Here is a 12,971-nt window from a genome sequence, read left to right on the forward strand (position 1 = left end):
TTGGTCCAGTCACTATTTCTAATCCTGTTGCTGCAATGCCCCCAAGACACACTTGCCAAGGGCAAGTGTATGCCCAGGCACTCAGCCTCTGCTGTGTCTACTCATTAATTGGTGGAAAAAAGGCCCTTGTGCAACCCAAGCTCAGCGTGCGAGGAGGTCCCAACACTGGCATCTGTCACAGCATTACAAAGGGTGGCTACGTCTCATCTATAATAGGAGTTTCTCTGAAACCACCAGGGTTTTCCATCAAATGTCTCTACACAACAATTCCTGGTAAACAGAGCTAAATTTAAATCAGTGTCAGCAAGGATCTTGCAAACCATCCCCAGAACCATCAGGTCTCCAATATCCCACATGCTGCAGGCAGTGTCCTTATTGTGGGATGTTGGTTTCTGTTCAGGATTGTTTGCAAGGGGTACTCTGGGGTGGCATAGGGGATGCAACACCCTTTCATGTGGCTGGCTCTCAAACCTGGATACTTCTGTAAAAGAGATATTTAACTTCCCAGTTCTCAATTGAGTGGAAGAGTTCACACGCCAACCCCAGAAGCTCACTTCTTATTTTAAAACCAACAGGCTAACAGTCCAGGAAGTGTATAGTCAGCTCTAAAAATACAGACATCTGGAATGACCAGTGTGTAATTTAACTTGTAGCTGGTACAGGCACAGCTCTGCTTGCTGTGCTCGGAGGAGCAAAAGAGATATTTTCTATAGGACTTAGTTAATCCCATTTGCCTGGAAATGAAAATAGCATCCCATTTCTGTTCATTCTACGTTTATTCAAGGACATTTTGGTCACAGAGGTCTACTTGAAACAAGGGAGCAATTTGCAAGATCATCCTGAGTGTACAGTCATCTCATAATTTTGATTCTTCATACTCTGCAGAGAGTGTCCTTCTTGGTAATGGTAAGGAATTTTAGTCAAGATTAAGAACAAAACCTCAAAGAAACTGTCTCTTGGACTCCTGGCCCTGTTTTCAAGCACAGAAGCAAGCTTCACCTTCTCTCCCATGAGTCAGTGTGTGCAGTCTTCTCCTTGCCAACACTCAGAAATGTAGATTCTTCGAAGTGGCTTCCAAGACACTGAATAAACTGGCCTTGAGTTTAATTCTGGGGTTTCAAATGATCCCTGATGGATCTTCCCAGGTTCACATTACCCATTCTGAATCTCCAGCTATACTTGGTAAGACAAATGGGTCAAGTGTCTCTAAGCAGCTCTATTTCTCCTCATGCAGGGAGGCCTCCAATAACATCCAAATGCTATAAAAGGGAGATTAAAGTGCTATTTTTGAATTTACCAGTGTACAAGCCAATGACTCAGGTTTAATAAAAGATGCTCTTCTTCCAGTCTTAGGATCACCACTGCATGGAAATTTACCCTGCACCCTGCCATCACCTCCATCGTGTTTGAGCAGGGATCATGTTCAGGGCTTCCTTAGCTTCATTTCAGTTTCAGCACGCTGCAATTTGTTATTCCAACTGCCAGGTTTTGTCCCTAAGAGCTCTCATCCTTAAGAAGGATACATGTCACCTGCACATACGGTCACTGTTTGAAAGTCAGCACAGTGCCTCAAGACTTGGACATCAAATCATGAAGGTGTTATCTTACACTTGTCAGCACAGATGTGTGCCTGCCAGCATTAGTCTAGCTAGTCAAGCTGCTGCTAATCATGCAAAAGCAGCAACTTACTTTCTCTTTTATCCAAGTTCCAAAACAGTCTGGGATTCTTAAGCAAACATATGCCAGCTGTATTAATATAGGAGCAAAGCAAACAAAGCAAAGGTGTCTGCAGCACAAGTGCACCCAGCACTGCCCTTGTGCTCCAGCCACTGGGAGATAGGTTTGCATTAAATCCCATCTCACCAGCATGCCAGAAAGGGTGTGCATGTGCGATGGGAGAGAGGAAGAGATAAGCAGGAGGTAGTTCTGCAAACAGAATTATAACAACTTTTCAAAGCAACAGGTGAGGGCTTTCCAATACACATTCACATTGCAGGGAGAAACAGGAGATATGGACTCCAGTGAGGTCTCGAAATACTTGCCATGATCACCAAGCTGAAGTTTGACTATGTTGCCAATAAAACTGCAGTTCAGTTTCATTTGAAATAAAGTAGTGTCCCATTGCACGTGAAACTTTCAGATGAAGTTACATAGTATCAAGATACAAAAAACTGAACCGGCCAATAAAAATAGTAATGAGAAGATAGCCAGTAAAACAGATCCAAGAGAGCCCGTCTCATCCCTTGCCTCTTCCAGGAATGCTTCAGTTAATCCAACCATGAGCCAACATCTTTCTACCAGAAAAATAATTAAATTCTCCATCAAGAATGCTGCCCAGCCTGAGGGGTGGATGGGAAGAGCCAACATTACACTCCTTTGTCAAGCCACCTCCTAAATCTGATTGTATTCTGAACTCCTAAGCAAGGCAATTACTTCTATAGGTTTTGCTAAATCTGAAGATGGACGAGAAACTGGTTTGTGGGGAAACTGAACTCTTTTTAACATGAAAACCAAAAGCATGGTGTTATGTTGCTGGTCAAAACTGAAACATGTCTGCTAATGATTACAGCTTCCATTTTGCTGCCAAAGTATTATTGGAACTGCTTATTTGCTGTGCAGCTTGGGAAAAAAAAAAATCTCTTCCATCCATTATTAATCTTGTCCTCATCTGACACAACGAAACTGCACCATCAGTCTTTTGCTTACTTTGAAAAACAGGCCCAAAAGTCACCACAAGAGGCAAAGTCTTTGTGTATAATTGCTGTCTTGATTAACTAGAACAAAGGGCAGAAAATGTCAGTCATTATGCATTAAGTTTAGTATTTTAGGGGTTTATTTAAAGCCATTTCACTGACTTGCTTTCTTAAAAGAAACTTTAATATAACAAAAAACCTGAAACAATTTTAAGTAATTGCTTTTTAAATTTTTTTTGTTGTTGTTTGGTTGTTTTTTTAAAAGCAGTCACGTCTGAAGGAATGTAGCTCACAGGGTAACTACAGGGCTCATTGGAAGGCCTCAACAATATACTTGCATCTTCTTGGCCCCAGGTAGTTTCTTGCAGAAGTGCTGAGCTGGTGACCTATTTGGCTGATATAGGACACTCAATCATTACAAAGTTTATGTATTCTAATATTAAAAGCAGATTTTCCTTGGAAACATTTCCTTGGGGCAGGTTTCAGGGTCCCAAAACTGGCAGTGACTGCATAAACAAAGGAGGTAATGAGTAAATGCTTCAACCAGGGATGCTGTGTCAATTTTTTTTCCTTTCCAGCCTGCTATCCTAGGCTCCAAACAGGGTATGCAGTAGAAACACAGAATTTAACTATCTGCCTAAGCATAAAGTTTCACCACTTAGGATTGAATGAGAAGGGAAAGAGGAAGAAACTTTCAGGCAGCTGGAAATTTTGGAATTGAAGTTTTCAGAGGCCTGATAGAAATCCTACTGTTCAGGAGTACCTGGATGTGTTATATGGCAAACTTAAAGGTAGCAGTGCTTGTACCTTAGCTTCGCCATGCTTATGATGTATCCTGTTCCTCTGAGGCCAAACCGCCTTTATACACAACTAAGTCTTCAAGTCTATGGTTTCCGTGGTCACATCCCACCCTGTCTCCAGCAGACAGACTAATAGGGTAGTCTCAGAAGTTGTGGAACAGATTTTATGCCTACAGCTAGTAATATGAAGTCCAGATAGGCTTGGTCCTTCTCCTGCTCCTAGAGGGGGTCTTCAGGGTCTCAGTGCCTCAGATACAGGGAAACCAAAACAGATGCAGATAAGAAACAATCTTTGCAAGAACTGACACTGGGTTTTTTTCCCCTCCTTTGAACTACATTTCTTGTGGTTTGGAGACAAAAAAAGACTCCTTGTATGCTGACCTGGCAACCATATGGAACCTCTTTCAGTCCTGCCTGTGTGAAGGCTTTGCCCTGGCAAGTATGCTTGCTCCACTGGGTTTTGTGAGGGGAATTCCTTTCGCTGGGCTCCCATTCCTATTTCTTGAGAAACTAGAAAAATGTAGATGTTCCCTAATCTATAGAGAGATTGGAGATCCAACTACAGTTAAATGGGTAGTATTTTGTTCCACGTCAAGCCAGGTGGAGGGAAGTTTAAAAAGGGAATCTGTTTACTTCAGTGGGACGCTTAGATGACAGCATGGAAAAAACTCAGCCCTGGAGGTAAATATTTAATATATCTGGAAACTTCTTATTCACAGCAATCACCTAACTCTCCCTCTGTGGGAGAGTTGTCCCACAGAGGCATGACATCAGCTAAAAAAAAAGCAAATGAATGCAAAAGTCAAAGTGGTTGGATTTGAGAAGTCTCCATAAAATGGAAAAAAACCCCCACATAACTGAGCTAGCTCTGTCAGAACACCAGTTACCCAAGATTAAGAAAAACAGTGGAAGTAGGACTAGAAAAATTAACACAAACCACACACTATAGCTGAAAACATTTGAGAAAATATGTTCGAGAGGGACAATTTCAAACTGGAAGTTGTTTCATCAATCTGGAAAGACATTTCCTTAAAACAAGTTAAAAGCAAACACTACATAAAAGGGATCTGATAGGTACTATTAAATAGGAGAATGCTTTAGAGGAATATGAACCCATGACATCCTGTGTCCCTATTACTTGCTAATTGTTCTTTACCCTCTACAGGGATATGAAATGAGGCAGCGTTGCCTAGAAAATTGTAATTTGTTTCTTACTACACCTAAAACTTCAATTATGAACCTGAGGGAACATCATTACTAGTTAACTTTTGCAGGGCTTTATAAATGCACTGAAGATCACTTTAGTATAACATTCAACTGCTCCCAACTCATGTGAGACCAAATAACACAAGCCACAATCAACAACTCCATCTCAACAAGCAAAACATCCCTAACTAGCAGAGCTCCAGAACAGCCTGGAGGTGTCCCAGGAAAGCTTGAGCAGAGCCAGGCACTGCAAAGGGCAGAGTGTTAGCAGACAGCCATATTTCAAGGGTTCTTAATGAGCTTGTCATCAAGAAGTCAGAGCAAGTACCAACTGCAATTCAAAGCTGGGCAAAGGAAAACCAAGCAAGGATGTCTTTGAAACGCAGAAGAGCTTCCCAGAAGTGACAGAAATGTCACAGCACAATTAATGGGACACTATCCCTTTGTCACAGAATTGGAACAAATATTACCAGCAGAAAAGCAGGAGTCCACCTTAATCCCTTTGCACAGTCGCAAAACAGCATGCATTTCAAAAGTGGCAATGGAGAACAACCTCATCTGCCACAGTGATAGAGGACAACTACAAAAAACCCAGAAAAAACCCCAACCCTCCTTTGGTTCCAACACAGGAAACTACATTTCAAGCTCTTAAACATAGAAACAGATGTCAATTGCCATGTAAGTTACCAAGGGGGGCAGAGGAAAGCCATTTATACATCACAATATAGCAACATAAATATTATAACACATTCCTAATTCAAGCATTTTGCTTTATGCAGTAACATCCCCAACTCAGCTGATACCTTGGTGTGGTAAAGCTCAAGCAATAGACAGGTCAAGAAACTTCAGTCCCAAATAGCTTGTCTTCAAACCTATGTACAGGGCAGCCTTGAACAGCAGCTCAGATGTAACTACTTCAGAAATGTTGTGGCATGATTTCCCTCTGGGTACAGTAAATACAAGCTAAATTCTGGAAAAATCTAAGGAGGACTTCAGCCATACCAACATCCTTTGACTGCTGAAAGTAAAACAGTCAGAAAAAGAAAGCAGCTACCATCCTCCTTAGCCTTTCAGAGGCACAGAGTTAAAAATTCAATCAGATTAGGAAAAAAGGCAAGAAAAAAGGGGATCAGAAAATAGCTTACAAAACAATCACCAGAGAGGTCAGAGTATGCTGTCAAGGGCTGCTTCCAGCTCAGTACATCTGCTAGAGTCATTAGACAGTGTCACCCCACCCTTGGGCTCCCAGGGGCAAGAGCAGAGGAAGGAGGGCTCCTCCTCATCTCCTGCTGACCCGGCTGTTTCTGGTGTGAGAGTAAATTCTCTCCATCAACTCAACATTTTGCAAACAGGCCACTGGAAGAGGGAGTGCCTGTTTTCAGTGTTTGCAGGGTTGGTCAGGCACTGTATTCCCAGAAAGGAGCTGATTTCCAGCAAAAACTTGGCTAGAAGCAAGTCATCACATCCAGTTTTACCTCTCTGCTCTAAGCTTGCCACGGGTTTTTTCTGAAGCCAGCATAGAGCCCGGATTAGTCTAAACGACCCTGTCCATCCTATCAATACTATGTTTCCATTGACTACTTTAAAACCAGTACCCAGGCTCCCTCCAGAGAGCAGCTTCCAAGGCAGCTGAAGTTTAAAATAAAACCCACCCTTTGCAACTAGATGCACCAACAGGATGCTTTGCTTATACTGTTGCAGAACAATGCAAGAGAAGAACCAGCCTTGATCACTGTCTCCTAAAAGCCTGAAGACAAAGACTGTCTTGCTGTAGTGAGACAAGTGAGTGCCACTGAGCATCTTTACCCTCAACACAAACATCTCTGAATGTCTGCCTGCCCAGACAAGCCTTTCTCCAGCCCTTGAGCTGCAAGCATTTGAAGGAGAAAAGCATCTCTGCTTTGCCAGCATTGTCCCTATTTGGAGAGAAAACTTCTACAAACACTGTTTTTTATGACATTAAACAACTTTCCAGTAACTCCTAGCCAAAAATTCCAAATCACCCACCCTGCCTCCTCAGACAGCCTGTGTTTGTCTGCCTTAGTACATACGTTAGGCAGAAAACTGCAGCAGGACAGGAACTGAATCATAAGTGGATCAAGTATCCTCTGCTGCTGGGCTGGTGACAGGCCCAGAAAGGCAGAACACATGGCAAGGCAGCCCTGCCATGTCCATTCAGAATAGGACACTGAAGGCTACAGACCTCTGTTTTTGAAGAAGGGGCTTGGGGTGGTCCTTCCTTAAGCTTGGCTCTGCTTGTTAGTTACGAGCACTGGCACGTACAGAAGTAGCTAGTCAAGCTATCCCCAGTATTTAGTGGTGGCCACTCACCTAAACCTGTCCCCTGGGATAAAGCCAACAGTGCTAGAGGAAAGGTGTTTAAACTACATAAGTGTTTGTTTCTCATCCTCAAATTCCAGGCACAGCTCAAGGACTGACCAAGAGAAGGGGCTACTATATGAGGGAGTATTTACTTATTATATCATGACCTTGGTCTCTTACAAGGTTTAAAATTCAAATACACAGCCACACTGGGGAGAAATGGAAACAGAACTGAAGTAGCTTTCTCAGAGCAAACAGTAGGGCAGGGCTGGGCTGTGTGTACAAACAGAAATCAAGTCCTTTTTCATATCTGATGAACCACACTCTCTTGAAAAACTATGTAAACAAAAAAGGTACCTTTTAAAGAAAGCCAACATGCACAATTGCACCTGAAATAAAGCTTGATGTTGGCAATTAAATGTACTGTCTAGCAACACATCTGACTAGTGGATGCAAAGCTATTGACAATTCATAAGCAAACTAGGAAACTGCATTTGCAATTTGGTGTAGAGCTACAGCCACATTCGAAGCCTAGAAAATTGCTAGATTGTCACTTATCTGTTAGAATAAACAGAAGTGTACTGGGGTTTGGCCAGCTTTTGCAAGATAATACTAATGCTCAGACACATTTGCTAGCAGTGCACACAGTGCCATGCTACCCCCCTTGTGTATAATGGGGGGGAATCATGAAGACAAGAACCTAGAGAAAGAGGTAGAACAGGAAAAAGCAGTTGCAAGACAGAAACAGTGATCTTTACAAAATTTAAAACAAAAGCCACACCTACACTAAAGAAAGGGGACTAAAAATCAATGGTACTTGCAAAAACAGGCATGGCAGAGGGGATATAAGGATGCAAGATTGATCCATGAGTTGCAAGAAACCATGTTTCTCTGTTTCTACCTGGAACACTTTAAGGGTGCACCTTTAGCCAAGATGCAGTAGTCAATCATGAGAGCACTCTTGGCCCCATTTGGTACCAAATAAATCCACTTACTTAACCCTGGAAAGCAACAGCTTTGTATAAAGGGTGTTATGTTCTCCATGAAGAGCAGAAGCCTAACTCAAAAAGCCCCCAGCCCAAGAAGAGGGAGTTTGCAATAGGGAAGCCAGTGCATTCCCAGGAGTCAAGAGAGCTGAGGCTTCTCTGTGTCCTTTTCCTACATCATGACTGAAGGCAGTGAGCAGCAGAAGGGAAACCAAATGGGGCAGCAGAGGATATTGCCAGGCACACACTAGTCTCCTGACACTTTGCAGACAACCAGAAAGTCCCAAGATCCCTAAGCCAAGACCCCCAGACGAGCAGAGACCTTCCTTATGGTGATACTTCAGTACACATCCCACATCCCAGATAAAGAGTGAAGAACAGCCTCCCTTCCCAGAGATCCCTTTGGGTCCTGAAAAGGCTACACTAGCCATAATAGCTTTGTTTTACGTATTACATGTACTATAATACTGAAAATTGGTCGGCAGTTATGTAATTGCAAAGGAAATGGCTCTGGTCCTGCTCAGCCCAGCTGAAAACACCATCCCACGACGCGTCCACCGCAGACACAGCTCCCGGGGGCTGCAAGGAAAGAGCACCCGTCCTGCCTGCAAGCAGAGCAGCAGCAGAGGCAGAGCTGCTCAGGATTATGCTTATGCTTCACTGTCTGTCAGGTTTTCCATTGCAAACACTGCCGCCACAGTTTATAGCTTGACCATTTCAAGCCACATCCATGCAAAACTTGGCAGAAAGCGAGCTGCTCTGGCTCAGTCCCTCCCCCTTCCACCTTAAAGAAAACTGTCAGATTCCTGCTTTAAAGTCACAACATTTCTTTTCTGCAGCAGAAATACATTTTTTAAGTCACTCCACAAGGCTTTTTTGGTTAAGGTTTAAAAGAAGCCTATGTACTTGACAGACAAGACTTACGTCAACTATTCACAGTTATTCTGAAACAACTCAGAAATGTTTAGATAGTGTTGGACAGGCAGGTTGCTTACACCATGCCTTTAAACAAATCACAGTCACTTCTAGCAAGAAACACAAGCCGTGTAACTACAGACTTCACAGACAACATCTGTAGAGACTGTAAACCTCCTGTTTTCTCCTGATACATTTGTGACTATTGCTACATGCAGATTTTCCTCCCCAGCTAAGGAAAAAAGAAAGGGATAAATATTAATGAGATACAAATGCATTCTGGGTCTCTTATAATCAGATTTAAGGTCTAAAGGACAATTTTTTTGAGCCAATGTAGGTGTTTGCAGCAAAAATCAAATGTTGAAGCCTGAGAGCTGCTGAGAGCTGGTACATAATTGAACATCTTGCTCTGAAGTATAGAAATACTTCAGTCTAGCAAGGTTTTCTTCCATGGCAGTTGCAGCAAAAAACAGGTTACAGTGACCCAAAGGCTTCATAACCCAGATGAAGGGTTTTGGAAATTATTCACTACATATGCTACAATGACCTCACTTTTAAGTCATAATACTGGACAGAACTTGCAACTTCAAATGATGCCCAAGTCATAACTTTTATTGGCACAATAATGAAGACAATTTATCCAACTATTTCAGTGAAAGAGAAAACCAATTATGACACAAGACCCTACCAAATGGGTTTGTGTATATCAGTTTGTGAGACATCTTAAATACTGTCTCTTATATGGGAAAAGTAACAGAGTAATACTATACTGTAAGTGCAACACACTGACTTGAGATGAAGTTAAAGTAGCTTGATGAAAACCAGATAAGACTTCATTTAATTAAATATCAGATTTTTTTCCCCATTCTACCTCTGCCATATACACTGGCTTTTGAAAAAGCCCAGTTTACTTCCTTTCAGGAGTGCATACAATTTGGAGGCAAACATCTGAAGAGATGGTAGCTCTAGCTCAGGCTCTAGAAGTGTGCAGAAGGCATCCAGCAGGACATGAAGCATGCACCATTGTTTGGAAACTAGTTTTGAGGTTCCTTGATTAAAAAGCATAGGGACATTAGATCAGTAAAGAGAAGGTGTTTCTTCCCTATGAAACCATGCAACAAAGCCAAATTAAGGTATTTCCCACTGCAGAAAACAAAAAGAACCATTTAAGTGTCCCTCAGCCCCAGCAGGCAAACCTATTCAGGCAAGGTTTTAAAATCAAGCAGTCATCTGTGCCTTTTCATATCTAACTACCCCAAAGTACAGTTAAAGAAACACCCAAAGGAGACATGATATGTTATATGCATGTATATACACACAAGGAAGTTTGAGATATTGGCCAGCAGCACATCCAACATATACTGTCCAGCCTGATGGGACTTCTCAGCGACCAGCTAACAAGGTATCCAGCTATTCAGCTTTCCTTTCACAGAAGGAACTGCCCCTGTTGCAGGTGACATCCATAAAACCTTACATCACCTTTGTCTGGATCAGAAGAAGCAGCCTAGTTTCACAACACTTTCAAGCCACCATAACAATCAGTCAGATAAATTACTACACATGTGCACAGTCGAATAATTATATTTTCTTGAAAAGTATATCCTTATGTTCTTAGAAGTTGTAATCTCATCTCCTAGGTTTGCTTGCTTACACTAAGGAGTTTAGGAAGTTGATACTTGCAAAACTTTTTCTAGTTTAATTACATGCCGTTCATAGGTTCAGCTATAGCTAAAGAGACAAGAAGTCATATGGTTAAAGTCATTTTTGTGGTACTCTTAACCTAGGAGAGAGTAAGAGCATGTTTGGAGTCCTGTTCTTGGAACAACAAAACCATGATTTCCCTACCAGAACAGTTTCAACAGGATCCAAGCAAGTGATGCTCTCTCCATCACCAATCTGTGACTTATGTGTTTATTTGCCTTTTTCTTTTTTTTAAGATATACATATATTTATCTTACACATATATGAATATAAAGAGCAAGATCACAGCATGTAGTTCCAGGCTTCAGATTTCCTTCCTTGTTTACATGGACATTAAGAAATCTGACTGCCAAGTATTAGAATATGGTTTTAAGAAGTGTAATCCAAGTTCAAGGATGTTCCCTTAGAAGAGTCACATTTCTGGACCCACTAATTAAATTCAAACCCTGACATTCTCCATTTCTATCTCTCTCCCCATACCATGTGGTTCAATACAATATGGTGTGAACTATGCAAGTCAGAGAGGCCACATTAAAAGAAAACACAAAGGAACTGTAACTGGAATTCAGACACTTCTTGCATTATTTAACAACCCAATTCCCATGGCTCCATAAGTCATTAGCCCAGACAGGGATATCATGAATATAAATTGCCAGAATATAACCAGGCTTGCTCTGATGGCAGTAACACCCACTATTGACAATGAGGAGCCCCAGGCTTGGAAGGGAGGATGCTTCTTCACTAGCCCAGACACTGTTTAAAAAGCTAAGACATTTTTCCCCCTTCAATCATAACTATTGTTTTAAAGTGGGGCAGATAAACAGTTTGGTTTCTATTAGTTTTGCAAGTGATATAGCCAGTACCCAGGAGACAGGCATTTCTGTGCACACTAGCCAGTGCATTTCCACACACTATCCTTTTGGACACCACACTAAATCACCAGCCAGCAAATGACTGCATTACTTTGAGCCAAACAAGCATGAGGCTCTCATACAGGATAGAAATTACCACTCCATTAAAAGAAGGAAAAAAAACCCAACAATGCATGGTCATCTTTGTGGATAACCTAGCTCAAAGCTCTGGAAGCTGGATTTGAATCTCAGATCAGGGTGTCCTAGTTTCCCCAAGCTCTGGCGTGCCCAGCATGCTCCAGAGCCAGCCAGTTGTGAGAGCCCTGCTATGTGGAGGTACCACAATGTGAGCGTTTGCTTGGACCGCTCCAAATGTCAGCAGCTCCTCTGGACGAGGACACACAAGTCACGAGTGGGCTGGAAATCAGTCCTGGACAACAGCTCTGGATTAATACACAAGGAGTGCTGGAGGGAAGGAGGGGGAGCTGCCAAAGACAGGCAGTTATTCAAACCAGCTGCTAACCAACTCCAACCACTCACACGTACACAGTCTCCTGCATCTGTTCTGCCCAGCTCCAAGCTACAAGGCATCCAAGAGTTAAAGCATACAAAAGACATCTATACAAGCACTTGCCAAAAGTCTCATTTTCCAAGTGGAAGCTGGTTGTTCCACGAATGGCAGAAGAAAGGATTTCATCTTGCTTTTACATGACAGCCTCTGCCTCCTTGCCTCAAAATTCCCCAATTAACACTTCTGCAAGAAGTTTTGAAACTGTGCACGGCCACGTACTTATCTACGCACATTCTCTCCCCTCCCTACTGAGCTCTGGGCCATGGGCTAGGCTGTGAAGCCAAGTTTCATCCCAAGCAATTTTTAAACACTCATCCTATAAATCCTCCAAAAAGGGAGTTAGTAATGGAAATACTGACAGAAACTTGAAGAGACAGCAAGGCAACTATAGCAGCCTACTATACATCAGCTTCAGTAGGTGCAGATCTTTCCCTCCTTCCCCTTCATTTTCCATTAGTGTACCTTGGCTAATTAATACACAAAACCCATGAAACATTCTTACAGTAAAAGTCAACATTTGGCCCCCAGCCCAAATCAACATTGAAACTTCAACATCCACTGCCAGACATAGTAACTGTACCAGATGGAGCTAACATACAGCTACAAGTAGTGATGAGGAAACTGAAAGCAGAGGAACACATGCAAAAATCAAACCATTGGAAGAGGGAAAACCAGCAAATATCACTTACCGCTTTCATTTTTCTCTATGACATCCACTACTTCTCCAGCCTGGAGGCTGATCTCAGAGTTCTCCTGCTTCTCATAGTTGGACACCACCACATATTGCTCCAGGATCATGGGTTCAGAGCTAGCATCAGCACCTGGGGAAGGGAAAAAGCAAGCCGTAAGCCAGCTTCCAGCCATGGCTCCTTGAGAGCGACCTCCGTCCATCCGATTCAGAACAGGCCAACTTGTCACCAGAGCCA

General features: G+C 42.4%; 1 protein-coding gene across 5 annotated transcripts in view; it reads right to left on the reverse strand.

Moving 5' to 3' along the window:
- Nucleotides 1-12,971, reverse strand: part of SH3PXD2A (SH3 and PX domains 2A) — a 251,225-nt gene that overhangs the window by 50,925 nt on the left and 187,329 nt on the right. For all 5 annotated transcript variants that reach the window (XM_027647885.1, XM_027647887.1, XM_027647884.1 and 2 more), the window contains one exon: nucleotides 12,735-12,866. In XM_027647885.1, the coding sequence (XP_027503686.1) occupies nucleotides 12,735-12,866 (132 nt within the window). The remainder of the gene's footprint in view (nucleotides 1-12,734; nucleotides 12,867-12,971) is intronic.

This window comes from Corapipo altera, unplaced genomic scaffold (assembly GCF_003945725.1).
Source record: "Corapipo altera isolate COAL_440 unplaced genomic scaffold, ASM394572v1 56, whole genome shotgun sequence".
Lineage (NCBI taxonomy): Eukaryota > Metazoa > Chordata > Aves > Passeriformes > Pipridae > Corapipo > Corapipo altera.